We start from the raw sequence: 25,808 nt of genomic DNA, 5'->3' as shown, positions 1-25,808 counted from the left end.
CCATATCCTGCCCAGTAAGTGAGCAGGAACACTGACCCACAGCGAGAAGCTGTGGTTGATATAGCGTCATCAGAAGGAAGTTGAAGGAGGGGGTTCAAAGCAAGTATCTTAACAAACCAATAAGTAAATAGAAGCTGAGATGGTCAGTCCCTGGAAGCTGAGTAGAAGAGCAAATGCTAAAAGTAGACTCAGGTAAAATAAAATAGTTTAAAGGAAATTAGTGTGAAGTTAGAGTAGAGTTGATGCTTGTTATAAGGGACTCTATTTCTATCATTTATGTGACTAATTAAATTATCTTTCTTTTATCAGGCTTATTAGAGTTTTCCTATATTTCCCTCATTAATTCTTCAAAAATAGTTGAGACACCTTGATAGAAGCAAGACATAGAAATAGTACAGTGAGCTGTACTAGAAATGGTTCCTGCCCACAAAGAGCTTAAAGTCCATTGGGTGTGGGTGTGACTCAGGGTATAAACTAATTAAACAAATATTAATTCAACAAAGGGTGGGTGGGTAGCCCCCCATCTCTGACTCCTGGTGTTCATGCCTTTATGTGGCTCACAATTAAGAATTGTGGGTGGGACCTGTGTCTCTTCCTCAAGAAGAATGGATTCAGGTGACATAGCAAAGTAAAAAGAATTGAGAGAGGGAAAATGGACTCAAACCTAGATGTCTGATATTAAACAAGAGCTAAGGAAGACAGAGTTGCTGACAGATTCTGTTAGGAGTGAGACATTGAGTGGATTGAAACCCTGAAAGAAATGAAATTAGAGACTCAAAAGGTAAGAAGTTTCAGTTTCATCAACGTGAATATTGAACTCACTAAGAGAAGGAAAGTAGAGTAAGAGAAACAGAAGAAAGAAAACACGGCTCTTCAGAGAGGCTATTTATACCATAATTCCCTAACAATTAGTAGTAAATTGGGTGAGAGTGCTCCAGAGCAGGAGGATAATATATATGGCAGTAAAGTCTAATATCTAGATGTGACAGTGGCATCACTGAATTCTGTTACCAAAGCAATTACTTGAAAATTTTCATCAAAACAACTCAACAAATCATAGTACAAACACTCTTACAGTTATGAAAAAGAGGATGGAGGAGCTATTCCATGTTGTATGTGCTTCAAAGTCCTGAAGCCAGTAGTGGTTAATTGTCCCAAACTGTCACTGATTTTCATGTGATGCTTTTCTTCCTCTATGTCTTTATTCTGATATAAAATATTAATAATTACCATATTCTTTTAATCATTTGTGGTATCTATAATTTAATGAAATTCTAAATATTATTTCTTCTGGAAATAATTACAACTTTCTAAAATTAATTGCTCTATACTTTCACTTGATAAAAATTAATAATTTAAATGGGGTGTTACAGCAAGAGAATGACATTTTTATCTTATTAAAATTTATTTTTACCCGTAATTACTTGTAAAGTAAAAGAATCTTAGAATCTCTTCTTTAACTTCTAACATTTTTCAGGTTATCCTGAATATTTTCATGATAAATAACATCAGTAATATATGTTTAATATAAGAGCCCATACTAATATAACTTTTACCATAACTAGATTAAAATTTTGAAAATCATTGTTAATTTAAATAAGAAAAGGAAAAAGAATTCTGTTTATTAAAATAGTATGTTCAAAAGATAAAGTATTTTCCCCGTATTATTTTCCAATGCTGGAAAGTGAACAACGTGAAACCAGGTGACTGACTCCTCAAACATCAACCAAAGATCTTGTAAAAGTACTCAAAAGAATTTGATTTGATTTTGTGGGTTCATCCTGATTTAGGTTCTTGTAGTTGTTTTATTAATTTTGAGAGCAACAAAAACAAATGTTAACTGAGATTTCATTATGAATCAGACATTGTTCTAAACAATCAATCTTCAAAAGAATCCTGTGATGTAGATACTATTATCATCCTCATTAAACAGATGAGAAAATTGAGGTCCCAAGACGCTGGATAAATAGTCAAAGATAAGGGAATTCTCTGACGGTCCAGTGGTTAAGACTCCGCTTCGACTGTCGGGGGCGTGTGTTCCATCCCTGGTCGGGGAACTAAGATCCCACATGCCTCATGTTGGTGGCCAAAAAAATTAATTTAAAAAAGTGGTTGAAGATAATACAGTTATTAGTCCTTCAAGCCCAAATACAGATATAGACCATCATGACCAAGTATATTCACAAACACATGCAAAATCGCCTGGGCAGTCTTTTTTTTTTTTTTTAATTCATCAAAGAGTCTTAAAAAAAACCCCAATATTCCTTAGATTACTTAAACACTACGCTTAAGGTTCTGACCTGGCAAAATGCCAGGCTAGATGACGGCCACATTTTTTTATATACAATGTTTTCCCTTCCTCAAAAAAAATGGTTTTTTGACTCTGTCCTTTCATAATCACTGTAGTTAGTTTCTCTCCTTCAAAATGCATGGACCTAGGTATCTAATTTAATGAATCTGAGTATGTGTATCAATCATATATTACACCTTAAAGTCTTGACAGATGGAATGGGGGCTGTTTAAAGTCAAATAAAGAAATGATTATTTCAAAGAATATTTATTCAAACTCAAAATACATTTCTAAGAACCTAGGGGAAAATTAAATTCATTTTAAGACTCCACCACTTGGAATGCAGGAAAGGGAAAATCAAAATACAAAAGAAATGTAATATAAATGAAATCGTGGCATGAATTCTAAAGACAAATATTCTAAAGCTAATGCAGTAAAGTTAAAAACCATTAAATTAGCTTATAAGTAGCTCTTATCACAAGCTCATAAATCATATCTACAAACTGAATATGAACAATAACAATTAAGATGCTTGGATCATCATCATACTTGGATAGAAATTTGAATCTTTTGCCATCAAAAATTAAAAATCAAGCAGTGAGGAAATTTACTTAAAATGAGGATGTTAACAGAATTTTGAGAGAAGGTGTTGGGAGAGATCCAATAAATAATAAAAAGTAAAGATTTTAATATGCTTTTTGTTCTTTGAACATCATAAATTTCCTAAAAGGAGTTTCAAATAAGTATTATCAAATGGAAAGCATCACTTACAATAAAGGCATCTTTGAGCCATGATATTCAGATTCAGTAAGAGGAAGCCACTAGGGATCCAATCAATATGATTTTGGATGCTAAGAGTTATGAAATGAAATATCAAAATGCTCCTTGATCTCCTTAGCAAACCTTTAATGGCAGAATCTCCAGTATGAATCCCTAAATATTTCATGCACTGAATTAATTTAACTTATTCTGCAAACCCCTTACCTCTCTTCACCCCATACCTCACCAAAACTAAACAAAACAACTTATCCCGATTTTCTTAGCTTACGTTAAAAGTGCAGTTATTCATTGGAGCAAAATCCCACATATAAAGAAATAGATCACAATATTTTCTAAGGAAGTACACTTGCATTAAAAACTGCTTTCATGATGTCCTTTAATTTGGCAATTTATCACCACACATTTAATAATTTAAGTCTGTGCTTAGGAATATAAACCTGACTGGGAGTTTCTTTTTTTTTTTTTTTTCTTTTCCTTTTCCTCTTCTTTTCCCTCTTCCTCTTTCCTTTCTTCTTCCCTCCCCTCCCCACCCCTCTTCTCTCATTTTTCTTTCTCTCTCTCTCTCTCTCTGTCTGTCTCTCTCAGGCACAACTTAGAACTAAATACAATTGTCTTACTGCTTTCATGGTTTCAGAAAATGTGTTGAATCAACAAAACTGTTGTAGCATTAAAAAAAAATGGAACATTTGGGGTACAGCATAATTGTTTATTTTTAAGCAAAATTTGTAATAGCAATTGTGAATAAGTTTGTCTGTCATCTCATATCCTAATGTCCTGTATAACCAAACCTCAAGTGAAAGTATATTACTTAAAATCCTCATCAAATAATCAGGTTTCACAGAATGAAAAGTTCCACAAAGGTTGTTTTACTGAGGATGTAATGAGAAATGTATTCATTCAAATAGCTTTTATATAGTCTTAATTTTCATAATAAAAAAATTGGTAGCTGAACTTAGGAAATGTGAACATGGTACTCTTTCATACTTGAGAAAAAGAAAATGATGAGAAAGTTATAGTAAAGTTTGTTATAAATTTGTATGAACTTACTGGGCATTACTGTATCCACCTATTACAAAAAAACAGAGGGGAAGAGGGTCATCAAACTCATTAATATAACTGATGATGCACAGATTTCCATTAAATTGGTTTTAATTTCTGAGTTATCCCTATCAGCAGTTTACCTTATTCCAAAGCTTCATGTTTATTACCAAAGAATCAGAGAGTTTAAAAACTGGAAGGGAATCTTAAAGATGCCCAGGCCTAACTATTTATTTTTCCCGTAATCAAACCAATACCTGGAGAGGTGATGAGACTTGAATTTGCAGTCTTGTTCCATATGAGCAGTCAATGGCACCCTTTTGTTTTTAAGATAAAAATCAAAACTCTTTAACTTGAAACACAAGGACCTCGATGATCCTGCCTGGAACACCCCACCACTGCCTGTTCCCTTTCAGTCTGACTAAGAGTTAGGAGGATTTCTCCAGTCAGTTCAAATATCACCTCCTCAGCAAAGGTTTCTCCAACGTCTCTCTTCCTTTTCGCTGTCACACTGAATGATAAATCCCAAGAAAACAGGCTTATTCTTGTCTGTATCCCCAGTGTTTGCATACTGCTTTGTCTGTAGTAGATGCTCAAGAAATATTTTTTTAGTTGATAGTTGAAATAACTGTATGACATTTGAGTATTTTAGCATCATTTGGACAGACATCAGTCTGATTCTCCCCTCATTCTTGTCCCTTTAAGCCAAACTGTTCTCTATGTCCTCTAATTTCCTAATAACTTTTAACTCTGTCCTGCTTTCTTTATCCCACTTGCCATTACTATATTTTAGACAGTGAGTGGCTCACTTCTGTGTGATTGCAAACATCCCTTAACTGACGTCCACATTTCTGTTTTTGACCTCCTTCAGAGTGCTGCCACCTATCTTTTGTAATAGATCTAGAAGCCTACAACTTCTTATCACCTCCTTTACTGCTCCCCTGCTTTGAATTGTTGTCACCTCTTGTCTGCATTCCTTAATGGTTCCCCAGCAGGTCTCCCAAAGTCTACCCTTACCCTCCTACAACCTATTCCCAAGAAAGACACCAGAATGATCATTTTAAATTTGCTATGTCATGTCACTTTTCAGCAAAATGGGCAATGTATCCCAAGTCTTTACATTGCCTTATAAGGGCCTGCATTTTCTGGACCACTTTGTCTCACTAATCTCCAGCTTATTCATTCTATTCCAGTCATGCTGGCTTTCTCAATACACTCTTGTCTTTGAGCTTTTGATAAAATACTCCCACTGCCTGGAACCCTCTTCACCAAATAATTATTTGGTCCAGTCTCCACCTCATTCACCTCTTCATCCACATCATATTTTCCCAATGGTGAGCTTTCCTGAATGCCTTTTTAATACTGTGCAATGCCAAGGATTCCACAGAGTATTCTTTTTCTTTTTTTTCTTTTGGCTGCGTTGGGTCTTCATTTCCGTGCGTGGGCTTTCTCTAGTTGCATTGAGCGGGGGCTACTCTTTGTTGCGGTACACAGGCTTCTCATCATGGTGGCCTCTCCTGTTGTGGAGCACGGGCTCTAGGCATGCGGGCTTCAGTAGTTGTGGCACGTGGGCTCAGTAGTTGTGGCTTGCAGGCTCTAGAGCGCAGGCTCAGTAGTTGTGGCTCATGGACTTAGTTGCTGTGCGGCATGTGGGATCTTCCCGGACCAGAGCTCGAACCTGTGTCCCCTGCATTGGCAGGCAGATTCTTAACCACTGCGCCACCAGGGAAGCCCCACAGAGTATTCTTATACCTACTTTTAATGTCCTGTTTTTCCAATTGTCTATAGGAATTATCAACTTCAAACATATCATACAATTCACTCTTTATTATGTGTATAATCTGTCTTTCCTTACTGGAATGTAAGCTCTATAAGGGGAGGGATCTTTGCTTTATTTGTCCATATATCCCAGACACTTAAAAAAAAATGCCTGGAATATAGTAGATGCTCAATAAATATTTCTTTAATGAATCTAAATGTGGTACAAGGACATTATGCAGCTGTGCCTTAAAAGATTATAAGTCAAAATTCTTCCACAATGTTCAGTGACAATATTAACTTCTTTTCATGAACAATTATATACTTTTTTCCTCTTTCTTTTCGGTTACTCCAAGCTCTATTCATCTATAATCAGCCAAGGTGTTTCTTCAAGCCTCCACTGACAGTCTTTTCTAAGCAAGCCATCCAATAGGATGACCAAATGCAAACAAGGGTGAGTTTGAGAATACTAAAACACTGCCTTCAGGGAAGTAATATCAGTTGGGTAGGATATGGGCATGGTTGCATGGGTACATAAGTATCCCAGAAAGTTTTTAGGCCATTTCTCACAATGAGGCATTAATATTGCTAAACTACCATGCAGAGTGAGAAGAAAGGCTTGGGAAACAGGAACACAATTGCTAAAGTTCAAGTTGATATTGAAATTCAAAAATACCAGTAGTTCAGGCACATGTAGGAAAGGTGGAGCTATAGCATAGGAATAAGGATCAGAGAAAACAGATATAAACTATAACAAAAGGCAAAAAAACAAAAACAAAAGCTCAACTAAAAATGAGAGAAGGAGCAAGGAAAACCTAAATCCAGGCAGTTGGTGAACAGCATATTTGAAGGAAAAGTAAACTTACGGCTAAGAGATAGAAGCAGATTCAAAGGTGCTAGTGACAATAAAAATCTTGACAAAACAGGATGTTTCAGTCCGTGAATTGTGCATTCATCCCTTGATGTCAGCAACTAGTACCTAAGCATGACTATTATAAGACTCAATATGGCCATGACATTAGACAGGTAAAATATTACCAACTCACTCTTAGTAAAGAAGATCTTTATCAGTTCCTAGTTTCTAAAAAAAATCATCTATTCACAATTGCTCTTCTCTGTTCTAAGTCAGCTGATTTAACACTGCTTTGGAAAGGAGTTGTGGATGTATGGGGGTTCAATTCCTTTTCCTCCACTCATTTGCCCAATCATAATGTAAATATCGTTAAGATAGAGTGCTTTACTTGGTTCTGTTACATATTCAATTACATCTTCAAATCTTACTCAAAAGGAGGCTTGTTAAAATATGTTCAGTGAGCTAATAGTATGATAAGCATAGTTATAAGAAAGTACTTCCTGTTATTGTAAGTTTTGGTTAATGAAAATTGTTTCCTGAAGATTCAGAATAATATGCTGTCCTTACAAGAGCTAAATCAATATTTTCTTGGTGTGAAAGCTTCATTAAGAAAAAATTTCTGCATATGATTTATTGAAATGTATTATTACTATAAAATATTGGTTTATAATCTGTGGAAATACTGATGCTAAAAGCACAAAACATATCAAGAAGATATCTGAATTTAGGACTTTAGAAAGAACTATTTGAAATGTTGATTAAAATACTCATGAAGGACTTTTGAAGTTGTATATAGCTGGTTTTCATGGATATATTTGGTCTTTGTAGAAGCATATGGAAATGCATATTTAATTTGACAGTATTTTGCAAATCATACCCACTTCAGAATACCTTGCAAAGTAGAAATGCTTCCATATGCTAGAAGATGGTTTGTCTGTTATGCTGAGAGTAAAGAAAGAGCCATATATCCAACAACAAATTTTTAAAAATATTTTCTTGGGCATTGTGGATTATGAAAGTAAAGGAAAATCAAAAGGACAGTGTCCTTGTACTTAAACATTTAGAATTAATTTAGTCAATTTTTCAAACAATCACATTGGACATACTAAGATGAATTCTCACAAGGATCGCAGGCCCCCTTAAAAAATAAAAAAGAATCAAATGGGCATTTTCTGCCTAGGTTTCCATGCCTGTGCCAAATCTTCTGAGACTCTGACTACATCTGATTGGAGCAAGGATTTATAAGAGAATGAAGGCAAGCTATCTCTACAAGATGTTACCATGATGGAGACAAACCTCCATTCTAGAGAAAAGGATAACTCCCACTCAATCAAACTCTCTCCTCTGGGGTGGAGTTAAAAACAAGTGATCAAAGAGAAAATGGATCATAGGAATTCAGACCTCTCTTCTGAGTAATGCATTCCAAGTATTCCTGTGGCCTGTGAAGTTGGCACAGCTCAGTCTTGGAAGCACCAGGACCCAGTGGGTCTGTGTGTGATAAGCAGTCTCCCAAGCTGCCCCACACAACAGTATCATTGCACCGTGGTTGTTTTGACAGTCATAAAGAGTCAGATGGATACATGTATTTTCTCAACAAGAACAAATAAAAGTTTAGCAATAGCTCTTCATAGTTTATATTAAAAACCCTTGCAGATTCTGAAGGTTACTTTAGGGACAAAACTTGAAGTAATTAAAACAAGAACTGAAGCTCTTTGACAAGTTTTACTTTTTGTGTTTAAAAGGTTCACTGACCTCATATATCTCCAGGGACACTAGTCTGCAATTTTCAAAGAGAAAATAAATTTTGAGGTTTCAAAGGACTTCAGTTTTCTCAAATTAGTCTTTATGTCATCATTATCTGAGAATAGTGATTTGCGAGCAACAATGGCTTTAATGTATCTTTTCATACTGATGATTACTATTTTGGTTTTATTTTAAGAGCCAGGATTCCTTTATCTCTTAAATTGAGAAAATCAGATTATTTACTGAAATTATTTTTAACTGTGATCATGCCTCAGTGCATAAACGTTATTTTTATGATCCCAGCCTAAATTCACACACGAAAATTGTCTAGATGATTTTGCACAGTAAAAAAGTGTCAAGCCAAGAAGATGAGGGATCCTTTTAGAGCTATTGATCTAAAATGGTTTCTGAATGAAAACAGGTATATGTTATATGCCATGAATCCATAAATGTGTTTTCTTCAATCAAATTGTCTTCTTTTGGATCCCTTACAATGAGGCTTTGGGGACTAAAATTTACAATAGGTATAACCCACTCGTGAGCATAGCTCTGGAACTAAGAGTATGAAGCACACTTGATTTTACCACTGTTTATAATTTCTAAAATATTGTAGAATAGATATAAAGAGCAATTTTATGATAATCGGCAGACTTTTAAATGTTAAGTCAATAACTCAGATTCCATAAAAATTCTAGTAAAGAGTATAAAAAGAAAAAGATCACTTGACATATTCCTTAAAGAAATGTCATTTAAGTAACTCTTTCTTCTTTATACTTCCTTAAATTTATGAAACTAATCAAGTGAAATCTCCCTCATAGGCAACAATTTCAGCTTCCAAAGTAACAGAGAGAAAATTTACTCACTTAGTTAACATAGCATTCCATTTTGCAGAGGAATTGTATCTGTAAGTTTCACCACCAACTTCTTCAAGCTTTTCCAAAGCAGCTCTGAGTTAAAGTTATCTATTCCTTCACTCTTCCTATGGCAATATCTGAAAATTCACCCAGCAATTATTAAGAAATTGCCTTGTGGCACATATTCTGTCCCTGTGTTACCTGTTATTTAAATTGTTTATTCAGCTATTGAAATGGCATCTCTCCAAATAGATTGTATGATTTAAAAATCATATGCAATAGCCTATATTTATTTCTATCTATTAAAGTTTCTCGTACAAAAATCTATGTTGTTTATATTTGCTCATGCCTCCTCAATTGACTTAGGAACATTCTCTCTACTTGAAAGCAGTGAGCACCTTAGAAAGGATACTCGTTTTGGAGTAGGATAAAATGGAAGGTTCATCATGTTTAATTCCTAAGATCGGAAAGATGTATGGATATATTGGAAGTCCTCATTATTTGATTACAAATGGAATACTGGGAAAAGGCCATTTAAAATACAACTATTTTAAAACAGTAAACCATACTTTTTGAAGTAAATAATGGAGGAAAAAAGAATAAAAGATTTGATTGAGATGCTCTTGAAAAATAAAATTTTAATTGTAAAACAAATATAATTTGACAAAACCTACATTAAAATTATAATATGCTAATTATTAAAAAGAATAATAAATTGTGGGGGTTTTGTGTGTATTTTAACAAATGTGATAGCAAACTACAATCTTTTTTGTATTATATTTAACTTTTTTAGCATGAGCATAAAGATGATCATTTCCACAAAATTTTTTGAAGCATTCATCACTTCCTTTTAATCTCTGATATTCTAGTCATTTGCTCTTGAAATACCGTGTCTAATTTCATCTACTTCATCTGTTAATGGTTCTGACTGACATATTCTCATTGTCCATGATTTTGTGATTCAGCAGTTCTTCAGTATCACTTGCATCATGAAATCCTGAATCTCTTGAAAAATTTTACTTTACAATTCATTTCCGTTAAGTTTTTATTGTGTTATGCTTATAATTCTATAATCAGCAAAAGTCCAAACTTTTTTATAATAACATAGAGATAAATGCTAATACTAATTGGGAAAGGGTGTTTAGGAAAGGCTAATTTTATAAGTGGGTAGTTCATTAGTGAAAATTTCCTACTATGACAGTTTTTGCTTTCCTACATTGTCATATATCTTTGGGGACTGGAATAATGCTTTGGTAATCAGGAACTCTTGCAATTTGCAATCAGATGAAAGTAAGGGCTAGAAAGTAAGCAAGTGGTAAAGCTGAAATGCAAATTGGTGTCTTCTACAAATGTCTGTTGTTGACATAATGACTGTGGATGAGAAACTCCTGGGCAAGAGGACCAAGGGTTGAGGCATTGAGAGAATCAATGAAAAAGTGAAAGAGAAAACCTTATAAAATATAGAAGAGTAATCACATACATTGGAGCAGAAGCAAGAGAAAGTGGTACACTGGAAGATTAGGGCTGTGGGAGGTACACATTAAGGACAAAGGGGATGGCCAAGTACATTTAATATGGCTGTCTGATAGGGCAGGAAGTTGTGGCTGAGAAGTCATCCATGTTAATTCATACTGAACATCTAACTCCAGAAACATGCTAAATAGGTAGAACAGATGCCCTGGGAGGTCTAGGTCATAGATCAACTAGGGATTCTGTGAAAACTCTCACTGAGAAATCTTGATACTGGTCTGGTCCATTTGAAAGCATTTGGAGTCTTGTGAATTCACACACCTACACTTCCTTGTTCTCTCAGCATTTAACAACAAGACCTTATGCAGGTAGTAGACAAGGATGTGATAAGTAGTAAGTCAGAAAGAATCACAGAAACCAAAACAAGGTTTAAATTATAGATGAGTTTTGGGCTATGGTATTCTCTAGTATTGCCTGGAAAAGTATGTAGAATCAAATATATCAAGTCAGCACTCCCCAGAACAAATGTGCATTAGATGATCTCTCCATATAACATTAATTGTACAGTTGGGTCAAGCATGGTACATGCTTATAATTCTTTAAGTCTTTTTACTAAATTTTCTTGATGCTTATTATTATCCTTTCTTAGACTTCCCTATATTGTTTTATAGGAAACAATGTTGTTTTCTTATATTGTTCCTCTTTTTTTTAAGTTCCCTAATAATAATAATAACCTACATTTCTGAGTTCTAAAATATGCCTTAACCATGTACTGATGTCAGCCAGCCTCTTCTATTGGTCCTTTTTAACCTGCAAATGACTTATTATAATAAAGGAGATGAGTCAAGTTCTCAATAAAGCCTTGAAAATGTTATCTCTACTTAAAGTCTTCAATCAGATACCTCTAGCTGTTTGTGGAAATGTGTTGGCATGATTTGAAATTCCGGCATTTAAAAAAATTATCAGTAGGCCCCATTCTTGGCCACTCAGAAAACTTAAAAAAAAGAAAAATTGTAGGGGAAACTAGCATTTCAAGATATTTACTATATGAGACCATTTGGAGGTTTTTTATGCCAGCATGGAAAGTGAGGAACAGCAGTTTTCTTGTATGTGTTACTTCATTGGACAGGGTAAAAAAGTAAGCCATAGAAGGAATCTTAATAGCTCACATAATCCACTCCTGTTTTCATGCTAGAGTCTCTCTAAAAAAAAAGAAGAGATGGGTGGTGGTGTCTTGAATTGCAGTCTATAGGCTCTCACAGAAGAATCTTTTTATGGTCCTCAGATATGCTTGAATTCCTTAAAACCAAAAGGTTAACTATTGATCTAAAGTCTATCAGAAAGGTCAACACTTATAAAGTTAAAAGGAAAAATTCAAGATTTTGAAGTACTTTTTTTAAAGTGATACATTTCTGATTGTCAAATTCTTACAATTAAAATATTTCCCTTCATATTTCAGAGCAATAATTAACTGTGTAGACTAAATTGAAGTCAGTCCTGAAGGAAAAAGACACAAGATGACATTTACTCACAACCAGTTCTAATTTTGTATAATTCTTAGCTACAGACAAGGTTTAGAATATGACACTGGAATGAGAAAAACTGATGATAAACTAGGAAAAGGTCAAATTCTAGTTGAGAATAATAGCTTTGAGTTATAATGCTTAATGCAGTGGACTGACTCTGGCCTCTACTCATTCTTTTGATTGGCAGAGTTTCTTGGAAAAAGTCTTAGGTCATCATCAGTTTTGAACAATGGCCAAAATGCCTATTTAAACAAAAGAAGGAAGTGAAATTTCTTGGTACAGATGTAATTTACCAGTCGCTAATGGGAACATCATATAAAGATACTTTGAAATTATATAATGAATATTAAGCTTTTAGAATGCAAGATTACATGTTCTGGGATCCACTCACTACAGCAGGTAGGCCAACCGCCAACCACTCCCATAATGCCCTTCTTCTCAGCCTTGATAGACATTTATGCGTTACGTTAAACCATGCACCTAGAATGCCCCTCACTAACTTCCACCTTCGTCCTGTCCTACCTCTTTATCGAAGGCTTTGACTACACGATCATTGCACTATAAATATGGGGTCAAATGATATAAAATTAAAAAACGATTTAAATATATATACTTAAAAAATACTTGATGAAAGGATGAATGGACCAGGAAAAGTTATATGCACTCTTTATTTGAAATAATGCGTTTAGCCACTAGATGTCACCCTTTTTTAAGCAACAAAGTTTACTTGACAAAGTTTACAACATCAATAGCAGTTACATTCCACTATAGGGTAGAAGTTGGTACCATCGGAATTAGTCCCTCTGATATCACATAAAAAGAAGCTTTAACAACAAACAAACGAAGAAACAACAAACAGGCTTTCCTGTAAGAAGGGCTACATGAGTCAGACTGAATTGAGTCGTCAGTCTCCAAAGCCAGGTAGTTAAAATGCAACAATAGTTAATAACGTATAATTTTCAAAAAAGTTAAAAGCATGGCTCTCATACAAATATAAAATGAACACATATAAAGATCTCAATCAACTCATTAATTAGCAAGGGAGCCAATTAAGATGGTGAGGCCAGTACGAGAGAGAATTCAAGGAATAGAGACTTACAGGGTCAGTCTGAACTTGGCAATAGGTACAAAACAGATTAATGTCCTAAAGGTCACAAGCCGTAATCTTTAAGGCTATGTTTCCTGCTCGAGAGAAATGATCTCTACTAGGCAAAATTCTACAAGTTAACATGCAACTTCACTTTGAGGCAACAAAATACTTAGCCTACATGTATGGATCACCTGTCATGCTTCAGTGGCTATGCTAAGTGCTTTACATGCATCATCTCATTTTAATCTCACAGTAATTGCCTATGAGGTAGATGCTGATGTTATCTTTATATAGAGGCTAGAACACTATGAAATCAAGGACATTCTTCAGGTTATGGACCAGCAAGTGAGTGATCAAGCTGGAATGTAAATCTGGTCTGTCTGCATGGTCTTTCTCTTGGGAGCATAGACTTAACAATTGCTTACTGGGTCTAGAGGATGTTGGGATTCTACAAGATGAGGCACATGCAAACACACTACAACCCCTCCACCCTCTCCAGTTCCTCATCCATTAAGGGCAAATAACAGTGAAAGAAATCTGAAGTGCAATAGAGATGCTGTAAAATCAGTTAAACTGCTAACACTTGCATTCTCTAGAATTTGTGTAGAATACTTACTACACCCTCGCTTCCCTTTGCTGATTCCTCTATTGCAATTTAAATAAGTGGAGAGTTGTAAATGCTCAAGGTAGTGAGTCTTCACACAAAAGCAAGCAATACCTTATATACCGTCTATATGGAAAACACTTATGCTAGGTAAAATGTTGTTAATGCGGTTTGCTAAAAATGAAAAAGAGACCTTTTAAAACATGTATGATATTCCTATAATATACGCTTTATATTCTTTTCAGAGAATTTGGGACAAGGGGAGAAATCTAATGTACTGACAATATACTCAAGGAAGATGTCTGCCTAACAAAATACTTGCCTAAAAAATGCTCTATTTAATTTTAAAACTTTAAAATCTTGTGGAAATTTTAGACATAATTAAATGAGCTATAGAAAATCATCTTAAATTTGTAAGATTTATATGCACAGAATCTCAAAAATGTGAGGTGCTCCAAGCTTTATTACTTATTCAGTTTCAATTCTTATAACGATTATACCACTCAGCCAGTGACTGAGAAGATTCAGAAAACTAATCAAATGTTATTATATTACCTATTAGGAGTCTAGACAGTCTCCTCATCACATACACTCTGATACAACTTTGAAAGGATCTTTTTTACAGAATATTATTTCTTTATCTCCATACCAGATTAAAAAAAGAGAAACACTTAAGAGTCCCCCAGTCAAATAAAAATGTGTAAATTTGTCGGTGTATCACATTTGCATTTATACTTGCTCTAAAAAAATGGAGTGCTATATAAAAATTGAAAAGTATTTCTTTTTATGTAGTCAGTCTGTTGTTCAGGGTTCAGCTTCTTCAGTTTTCATGGACTATAAAATTTTTTAGGACAGAAGATACTCCTTACAAGACCATCTTATAAGTTTCCAGCTTTAAAGGTAGATGTAGTTTTAATAATCACATACCACTTTTAAGCTCTATTAGGCACAGCTCTAGTTGCCTTTGATTTATTCATAAATGTGAGAAACCTGAAATTTTCTAAAGTCTAATTTTTGAAAAAAAGTTAAATAGTCTCTTTGCATTAAACCATCTGCTCTGCATGATTACAGGGACTCATTTTTAGCCTTAAAGCTTCCCTTTTGTGATTAAATTTCTTATTCAACCAAGTGAGCTCTTTGGAAACCATTTATTTTCGATAAAGCATATCATTGTTCATAGAGTAGTAAAATAATTATAATCAGTCCAGATTCTTATTGGATAGCATCTTAAAGAGCTCATGTAAATTTAGCATATTATTAATGCAAGTTCATTTATTCATCACCAAAGAAGAATCTAAAGATAGTACTCACGCAGGTTTAATTGTATAGGCATGCTTTTCATGGACAAAGGCACCAGCAAGACCTCCTGCTCCTGTATTTAAATACTGGATTGAAAAAAAAAAATTACTGGATTGAGAATAAATTAAACTGTATGAGTTTACCTAAATATGTATGACAAAAGTAAACAATATAATAATTTGACTTTTTTGTTATGAAACCAACTTCTGACAAGATCAGAATGTGTGACTATTTGAACTTTTATAATAAAACAGAATTTGGAGTTACCTTGTTTAAAGAAAAAAAATGAAACATAGCATTATTAATCGAGAATAAATAGCTATTACTTTTTTAGCCAAATTTTGCCCCAACTAGTAGATAATAGTTCCAGTGACATTTATCTCATTTCAGAGCTCATTCATTTCAATTATTTTGTCACAGAATATTTAAATAATAATAAAAGATTATATTTTTAAAACACCTAAATTAAAATAAAATTGGTTTTATTTCCATGCTCCCTGTCAATTAACTTGTCTTCAAATGTCAATACAAAGTTGATTCCATAAGAATTATCTTTACTTATGTAGAAATTTCACAACATATCAACAAAAAACTCAGATCAATTTGAATTAAGTTCTAAGTGTGGAGCTTTTTTTTTTTTTTTTTTTTTTTTTTTTGCGGTATGCGGGCCTCTCACTGTTGTGGCCTCCCCCGTTGCGGAGCACAGGCTCCGGACGCGCAGGCTCCGGACGCGCAGGCTCAGCGGCCATGGCTCACGGGCCCAGCCGCTCCGCGGCATATGGGATCCTCCCAGACCGGGGCACGAACCCGTATCCCCTGCATCGGCAGGCGGACTCTCAACCACTTGCGCCACCAGGGAGGCCCAGTGTGGAGCTTTTTTTCCAGAACCTCCTGACTTTTACAGAGCAGCCAGGGAATTGAAGGAATAGTATTCTATAGAGGATGGAATTTAATAACCTATACTATTCTATCATGTGACTCTACAGTTAACTAAAGTCAGAAAATACAGTAATGAAAGAAATGGAGGTAAGTCAAATACTTAAAATTGGCCACTGATCCAGTTTTACATTTAGATTAATGTCAATATGGAATAAAATAATAAAAATATATCAACTAGTTTGTTGATACCTTGTAGGAGCACCAGCAGGCAAAATCAACTCCCCACTCATGTAAGTGGAGTTCAACATTTCCAACTGCATGTGCCAGATCAAAGCCAACCAAACAACCCTGTGGAAGAACATAATAAATTTTGAATTCGCTTAATGATTTGAAATAGTAAAGACAGTATACTTAAGAAAATCTTTGACGCACTGCTATACCATAAATATAGTTCATCCTTTGGTACAGTGACTCACAAAGTGTGAGTCACAAAATCCTGGGCATTCCCAAGACCGTTTCAGGTCAAAACAATTTTCATACCAGGAAGAAGACATTCTTGGCCTTCTTCACTGTGTTGACATTTGCAATGATAATGCAAAAGCAATGATGGGTGAAATTGCTGGCACCTCAGCACAAATCGAGGTAGTGGAAGCTTGTACTGTCATTGTGTGTCAAAGCCATTCAGTTACAGCATGAAAAAGTTAATTTCACTTATATATCTCCATGATAAAAGTATAAAACTAATACATTTATATTAAATCTCAATATCTTAATTTTCCTATTTTTAAGATTTAATGTGGGAATTATGCATAAGACATTTGACCATATCCTGAAGTAGGATGGTTGTCTCAAAGTAATGCACTTATGCAATTATTTGAGTTGCAAGCTGAATTAGCCACTTTAGCTTACTGGAAACCTGTTTTTGCATGAAAGAGCAACTTATATACAAACAATAGTAAGTCATACTTAGGTATTTGATAGACATATTTTGGAAAATTAAATGAGTCTGTCAATTTAAGGAAAATAACTCACAGGATTTGTTGCCAAGGAAAAAAAGTAGTTACCAAGATAAAGTAGAATTTTGGAAAACTTGTATCCACTTTTATGAATATGACCATTTCCCAGTATTTAAAGATATTTCTGATGAGTTTAGAAGTAATATATAATTTTTTAAAAGAACATATACTGAAATATGTAAATATCAATGTTTGTAAATTATGCATAACAATGAACCAATATTTTCCAAATGACCAATGCTTATTGTTATATATCATGCATGGTTAAAAGATCTATTCAAAATGAAAGATCAGCCAATGGATTTTAATATAGCAAAGCATAGAAAGATCAGTGATTTGGTTTCACATTTCATACCACAACTCCCAAGAAGTTCTCACTTGTCAAATTCTGGTGTAGTATCAAAGATTATTCACAATTAACTGAAAAAGCTATTAGACTACTTTTGCTTTTTCTAAATATGTATCTGTACAAGGTCCAATTTTATTCCTGTGCTTCACAAAGGAAAAAAAATCAAGAGATTGAATGCAGAAGATATATAAAACCAGTTGCCTTCTATGAAGCCAAACAGTAAAGATCTCTCTATCTATATAAAATATCTGCCAAATATAAAACATTCCTTTTATTGTTTCTTTTAGAAACTACAGTTTTGCTTCCCTAACAATATATTATTTATGTCAATATGTAATGGGTTTGCCACTTTTGTCCTAAAATAAGTAAATGTATTTTAAAATTCTGTTTTAATTAGAAATACAGTAAATATAGATAGATAGAAATAAACAATATTAAAACCTCTTTGAGGTGATCAATGATTTTTAAGAATATAAAAGGTTTGCATTACTAAAAAGTTTGAGAACTGCTGCTGTAGTATATCCTGTTAACCTGAAAGAGTTAATAAAATTTTCAGTTTATCACTTAATCATGTCATTTAATTTGATCAAGTCTATTCATGCTGTAGTAAATTGCCTTAGTGGTTCCAATTCTGCGTCCCTTCCTGTATCCATGTCCCTTGCCACGTAACTTTTCAGTTCCTTCACTGCGAACAGGGTGCAATTCTCCGCCACTGGGATCAGTCAGGTGACTCGTTTTGAGCAAAGGGACATCAGCACATATAATACAAAGAGAATCTCCTAATCACTTGAGTGATGAGGCTTGCTCTCTCTTGCCCTCTGCCACCTATATGAGAAGGATTTGCTTCGGCCAACCTACTGGCCCAGATGGAAGATGAAAAAATTGTGGATCAGAGTCATCCTCCCCTGGGCTCAACCTGGATTCTACTCTCCCACATTCTCTTAGTTGGCCAGAGATGCATGAGTGACCTCAGCTGAGATTAGCAGGATCCCTGCAACCAAGTCCTGTCTAGATCAGTTGACACAAAGGTGACCCATAAAAATGATGCTGTTTTTGACTCTATACTGTGTTCTTCCTGTACATTGACTTGAGACCCTAACAGTCTCTTACTATCTGACTCTATTCTGTCTCAGTTAATGACATGAATTTTTTAGAAAAGCTGATCGTTAAATGGGGGTGATAGTTCACTTTGCAAACATGTGTTACCTCTGAGTTCTTCTGTTGTTAGCTTACTAAGAGCAAACATAATAATTACATTCTTAAAACTTGTAGACTTCCTGCAACTTTGAAGAAACACATCTATGGATTGAAGTTTTTGAAGTAAATAATTGCAGAAGGACCAATTTTAAATTGTTCTAACACCTCTTAAGAATAAATAACCCCAAACTGCTATTACAGGTACTTTCCCCAGAACAGAGGGATGCAAACCATGACCTGTTCTTAATGAATAAAGTTGTATTTGAGCACAACAATCTCATTTGTTTAGATATTGTCTTTGGCTGCTTTTGCAAGCACAAATGAATCACTGCAACAGAGACCATATGAACGAAAAAGTCTGAAACATTTTCTATTTTGCCCATTACAGAAAAGATTTGCTGACCCCTGCCCTATAGCATTGGTTTCCATAGAGAAAACTCAATATATTGGAGAGTCAGTTAATTAGAAACCTTACTGTAATGTGGCCAGAACTAGAACATCATAAAAGAAAAAGTTCTTACAGGTATTTTGTTTCTAAAACACAAAAAATGAGCAATACATGTCATAAAAATATGACAGATGCTTCATGCTAGCACAAATTTTTGGAGCAATAGGAAAGAAATACAGTTAATTTCCATCAAGATTTAGAGGTCATCAAAACTTAGGTTTGCATACTAGGTTCAATAGATATATAAACAGACACACACATATATGCAATTAGTTTGTATTTTAAGATACACTTTTAATATGGAAATTAAATTTTGGGGAAAAAAGTTCTGATTTTAAAATTCTCTTTTTTCTCACCAACACAGCCAATTAAAGTGTTTTTTTATGAAGAAATTTTTACAACTTAACTTCTCTTAGACAAGTTTTTACAACACAACTTTTCTTAGAAAACTCAAGGAATAAAAAGGCAGCACTTTTATTATCAATTATTTATAAAGAATGGCACAATGAAGAAACCATGAAACTTCACCTACTGTATCCTGTTATTAAAAGCCCTGTGGTCACATCTGTGGCACGATGTAAAATAATCACTTGTGGCTCCTACAGTATGTTTTAATGCATGTACAATTCTTTCCCCATGGGTGGCAGAGAACATAAATTATTAAAATGTGACTGTTTTTAGGAAATGACCGTAAGATACAAACTTGCGTGAGATCATCACAAAGGGATTTTACAAAAGTTTCACTAGATGGCAGCATCTTAAAAATAAAGAAAAAACTAACAGTTCTCCAAAACCTCTGTATAGCCATGCAGTTAACATTTTCATTATTTTACGAATAAGAGTAGGTAAAACAATATGAATGTGTGAAAACAGACCTCACCCTTGAGTGCATACTTCATGTAATTTTAAAAATAGAAATCAAATATTTTTCAACAGATTTTTATTCAAATTACCCACAATTGCTCAGACTCTCATTGATACAAGAACAGCAGCGGTGTTCAGCCACCGTGTCACCTGGCTTTACAGTCAGTCCCCAAACTATGGCAGTAGTCTTCTAACCATTCGGACTACTTCCAGCCTGCCTTCTTCCAATGAACTTTCTAAATAATACATTTGGTTATAAGACTTCCTGTGTCCCTTCAAAGATCTCCCCATTAACTTGAGAATGTAACTCATTTTCCTTGGTATGGCTTTTAAAGACCTTTATGATCTGGTTCTTGCCAGCTTTCCTGTCCCGGGTGCCCTACACCTACTTTCATTTATTTGCATAAACCGTTCTCTGTCTCTGGGGTATTCTTTCCCTCCTCATTTGCCTGGGTAGCTGAAATTTTGATCACAAGATAACTTCCATAGGAAGATACCTTTGCTAAACCCTCTCTCTTCTCTCATCTTACAGCCCTGGTTGCATAAAACTCTTGTAGCAATTTTCCAATCTTAAACTGTCTTCTATTTTTATATAATATGAACTCAAATAATTCAATTGTTGAATAAATAAGTAAAAAAACAAAGTCAAAGAATTGTCAATAAATATTCTGTAAACTGAAGCTAAATGTTAAAATATTATTTGATATCCTTTATTTCTGTTTCAATTTTATTGCATAAACCATTTATTCAGGCTTGGCATCTTTTAAAATGAAGTTTCTTGGACAGTCAAAAGTAGTTTAAAATATATTTAAAATCCCTTTCAATAAAACAAGGAATATCATGACTTTTTGTCTTTGCCATCTTTACAACACAATACTAAAAATTTTTCTAACCAGTGGAATAATACACAGGGTCTGTGCTGAGATTTCCAGGTAAAGAGCTAGATCACTGTCTCTCAAATTTAGTTTATTATTTGTTTATTAATTAAAATGAAATATGGAATAGTACAGTTTAATTTTATCCCTTGTAGCATTAAAGTCCTGATAACTTTATTGATTTATTCTATAACAGGTTGGCTTTGGACAGATATTATTAGTTTGTTCTTTCTTCAACAACAACAAAAAAAATCCTATAAATGATGAAGACCATCAATAAGTAGCAAATTTGGTGGGAAAAGGGATAATTATATATTTGTAGCTATACACAGAAATGAAAGTCAGCTTGTATGCATTTATATGTTCAAATAATTGTTAAAATAATAAAATACTTAAGATAGGTAAGTATAGGTAAGTAACCTTTGTCTTTGAGCCACTTGAGTAAGCACCCAGGTTACTTAGGAGGTACCTGCAAGAGATGCCTGTCACACAGCCTGTGGTCATTCATACATACCAGTTGGGTGCATGTCCAGACTTCAGTGGATACCCTTGGCAGTGGCATTAGCATCATGGTGGGTAAACTACAGGGGCCTACAAGTCCCTTCAAGGCTAGTAATTGGATACTAGTAATAGGAGTGTGACTTCTCTCGTGGCTGTTTATGGGAACTACAGTTTCCACACTATACTAAAGAGATCTTTATGTATTCTAAACATCACTCCTGTTTTGATATAAAGTCACAGGAAACAATTGAAGAAGTACATTGCTATAAATTTGAACAATATTACCTTAAATAGAAAAACTGATGGGAAAATTTGAGGACAGTGAACAAAAATTTTAAAAAATGATAGGAGTGTGTGTGTATGTGTGTGTTGTTGTTCAACTCTACATAGATGATATGGACAAATGGTGGATTAACAACAGGTTGGCTAGTTAGCTTTGATCCTGGGATTTCCCAAGGAAGCTCACAGTTAGGGAGGTGTTGAATTGTACTGGGGAGGGTGAAAATGAAGAAGAAGCAGATGAAAGGTGGTAGGGTCTCTTGCCATAGTCTTGAAGCACTAAAATTTGTAAAATTCATTCAAGTGCTATGATTCAAAAGAATCCACAGATGCTAAATCAAAAAAAAAAAAGTAATACCCAGTAAAGATCTCTGTAACAGGGGCCTCTACCATCTCTGTAAACATAGTATATCATTTCAGAGTGAATTTTTATTGTGAAAGTCTTTCCTTTCATCCTAAAATTTATTGTGGCCTTCAAATATCCTTCTCACTTTTTTTTTTTTTCCTTTTCATCCAACTCTGGTTATAAGCAGGAACTATGCATTATTTCTTATACTGTGTTTACTCTGCACTTAAAGTCAATATGTAATTTGTATTACAGTTTCCTTCCCCAAATTATTTAATACAGCTGTCTACTTTTTTTTTTTTTGTCTACTATTTTTTGAAGTACTATGTTAAGCCTTCACTTATTTATACCAGTAGTTTGATTGGAGTAACTGTTCCTCACTATTAAAGCATAAAACAATACAAAATGAGAATAAACTTTCACAAGTTAAAAGGGACAAAACACAATCTTCCAAGTGGAACTGCAGGGAATATTTTAGAAATCAAGTAGCTTGGCAACTAGAACCAAAACTTAAAATTTTCTGTAAGGCAGAACCTGAATGCTACTCGAAGTTATTTTAGTCCTGAGGCTCTTCTAGGTAATATATGATACCAGAGAAACATAAGTAATCAGCATATATACTGCAGGAGAAAAAAAAATACACACAGTATTCCATCCAGGAAGCTAGTGACTTGATAATTCTAAATGTTCATATTAAGTTCAGCAGCAAACAGGAACAGAAACAGGAAAAATTGGGAGGGTAGACAAGATTCTACCCTAGGCATATGAATTACTCCAAGGTTAAGGTCTGATAATTTCAAATGTATCTTCTATCAAAATATTATTTTAAAATGCAAGTGTACAGAGAAGGATGGTATCACAAATAACCCTTAGCCTACATGATAATTTGAGTAAGAAAGCTCCCCCATTGTCCTAGAGCTATTGATTGATGGTATTTATGCCAAAATGTGTATACAGCGGAGACAACAACTCCTGATAAAGTGAACATTGTTCTGTGCCTCTCATGTCGGCTATTGCTAGGGATTTGGGGAGCCATGACTATACTTCTTGGTTTCCACAGAGCTTAATTTGGAAAAAGATAAGATATCCAATAAGGGAGAGTTTTGAATCAAGAAAGAGTCTTTCATGACAAAGGCTGTGCATAGATATCAGGGAATTAATTAAATTAAAAATGAGTACCTTTAACTTGAAATCAAAATGAAATCAGAATGAATGCTTTCACTCGGTGACTTAAAAACTCTGGTTTGGATTCAAGGGTAAGCTAAAAAGTGAAAGTGGAATCCATTCTGAAATATTCATTTATTTGTCAACCTGTGCAAATTAGACTAATACAGTATTAGGATTTTATTACCCACTTATATCAAGCCATACTTCCATATTTTCAAGTATGGTATAGTATAGTATAGTAACTTATAGTTACCCAAAAGAAAATATGAAGGAAGTGTCCTGTTGGAAAAGTAAAGTGACAGGGGGTAGAAATTTGGGAAGAAGATGATGGACACAGGAAAACTAAGGAGCTTGTCTTTGGATGGAAACCTTGGAGTCCTGAATGGGGTGGTAGAACTCTACTCAGGTGCTGAAAATGGCCAACCTAGTGCATTTTTGGAGGCCTTTCTGGGATCTATTTATGTCACAGGAAATGGAACCTGTATGTTTTTTGAAATTAATATATAACTCAAGGTACCCTTCGTTTAAATTCCAAAAGTGTTTTAGCTGTGGAACTTACACAGCAGGCCAGGTAGCCCATGGGGAACACTGGCAACCAGAGTCTGGAATACTAGCTATGTCCTAATAGCTATGTCCCCTAGTTCTGTGAACAGATGCCTGGAGGAAAATGATAGCTTCTGAACTTGAGTGGGGATTTTTCCCCATACTATCTGACTTCTTCTTGAGTCAATTTGCAATATGTGGTTTTGACCCAATCATAAGGTAAAATGAATTGGAGCATGTATAACTCTGTTTTTTTGTGGTATTAGACTGGATTGATTTTCTAAGACATTTTCATGGATTTGTTTTTACCCTTGTTGAGCATTAATGCAGTCTAAAGCAGTTTTCTATATATATGTCTCTATGTCCCATATGATTCTTTAAAGTCAGACACAGTGGGGTTTTTCTTAATCTATTCTCTCTCTGTCTCCCTCGCTCTCTCTGTCTCTCTCTCTCCCCCTCTCAAATCCTGGAAACTGATGTTAAGTGAGGGGCCAATATACCTGTGAAACAATGAAATTTCTTGAGAATACTCTGCAACTCAGCTACCATTAGAAGGTTCAGTGGACTTCCTGTTGAAATTCTCCCTATTGTCATATAGATTAGCTTCCCAGTCATATAGGAGTTTGTAAGCTCTTAATTAGAGGGAGGGCACCTGCAAATACATCTAAAGGCTCTGAAGAGCTGCTAACAGGAATGACAATGGGGCCATCATTGGTGGAAGCTATTGCCAATAGAACTACCTAAGAGATCCATCAGAAGGAGACCCACCAGTGTCTTGGGGCATGTCTTAAAGAGAGCGGTTGGGAGGAGTGGGTTAGAGGTTCCGAGTTGGGCCACTACTGAATGCTGGCACTGAATAGAATCTTATTCAGCAATAATTCTGTTCCTTATACTTGACATCTAGGGGCAAAGTAAAAATTGTGGTTTTCAATATTCTCTAAACTGAAGAGACAATTATATCAACCATAAAGACAAAGGTTTCAGGCTCCCATGGAAAAAAATAACCAAGAAAGGGGGCTATATATATTTTCTTTGACTTTCCAAATGTTGAGACCTCTTTGCCCTTACACAATCAGTTTACAAATATAAAAGGAGAAAATGTAGTGGAAAGAGAGGTATGGTATCGGCGCCAGACTCCAAGTCCAACCTTTACTGGCTGGCTAAGTCAGCTTGAGCAAGTGCTTAACTTCTCTTGGACTCAGTTTCCTCAACTGAGCCATGGGAAGAGCTCCCTATTAGGGTAGCTGAGAATATTGTAAATACTACATGCCAAGTGCCTGAAGCACAGTAGGTCATCAGCAGCACCTAGTATTATTCACATCTGTACAAAGCACTATTGCAGAAACTAGATTCATCCTTTTAGCCTGGCTTTTTAAAAGTAAATATTGATGAGACTGGCAAATCCAGAGATGAGAAGTATAAAGTGGGGAGCATTAGGAGCATTTTGCTAGTGAAATTTAAGGAGGGAGGTATCAGTTAAGAAGGTTTGAGACAGAGCTAAGAGCTAACAGCTACATGGGGAGAAAGAGTAAAGGATTTGAGAGAGAAGAAAAGCAAAAAAACAAACAAACAAACAAAAAAACACCCTTGAGACCCTAAAGTGTTGTGTAATTTACAGGTAGAAATGTCTTACTATCTAATAGAGTGTGCTTTCAAGAGTAAATTTCAGCTATTTCTTTTACCAGGAAAAAACAGCAATTGTCTCCTCTGTTTATGGTCAGAAGTAAGTACAAAACCAAAGAAGAAAAATAAAACAAATCAAGTAACACTGTTCTCTTCTGGAGTCTTTCTCCAGCTGGCAAGGGTCTCACACAAAATATAGTTTGTTTGATTTATTTCAGATACTCAAGATGGGAAAAATAGCTCAAGGTAATTTTTCAAGCTTAATTTAGTTCATTTAATATTTAATAACTTAATGGAGTAGTCTGCACGCCCTAAGTGTGTCAAAGAGTAGAAATGGAGTTTGAAAAAGAACTCAAATTTTACAAGTATTTTAATTTTTAGAGCAATTGACCATTATAAGTAATTCTTCAGAATTT

At 34.7% G+C, this 25,808-nt stretch overlaps 1 protein-coding gene across 1 annotated transcript in view; it reads right to left on the bottom strand.

Moving 5' to 3' along the window:
* The window catches only part of KYNU (kynureninase), a 101,709-nt gene that overhangs the window by 16,839 nt on the left and 59,062 nt on the right, over nt 1-25,808 (bottom strand). The window contains 2 exon segments of the mRNA XM_060106815.1: nt 15,318-15,391; nt 16,434-16,532. Of these exon segments, the coding sequence (XP_059962798.1) occupies nt 15,318-15,391; nt 16,434-16,532 (173 nt within the window).

Source organism: Mesoplodon densirostris, chromosome 8 (genome assembly GCF_025265405.1).
Source record: "Mesoplodon densirostris isolate mMesDen1 chromosome 8, mMesDen1 primary haplotype, whole genome shotgun sequence".
Taxonomy (NCBI): Eukaryota; Metazoa; Chordata; class Mammalia; order Artiodactyla; family Ziphiidae; genus Mesoplodon; species Mesoplodon densirostris.
Note: the sequence above shows the minus strand (reverse complement) of the source record. Positions and strands in the feature narration are given on the sequence as shown.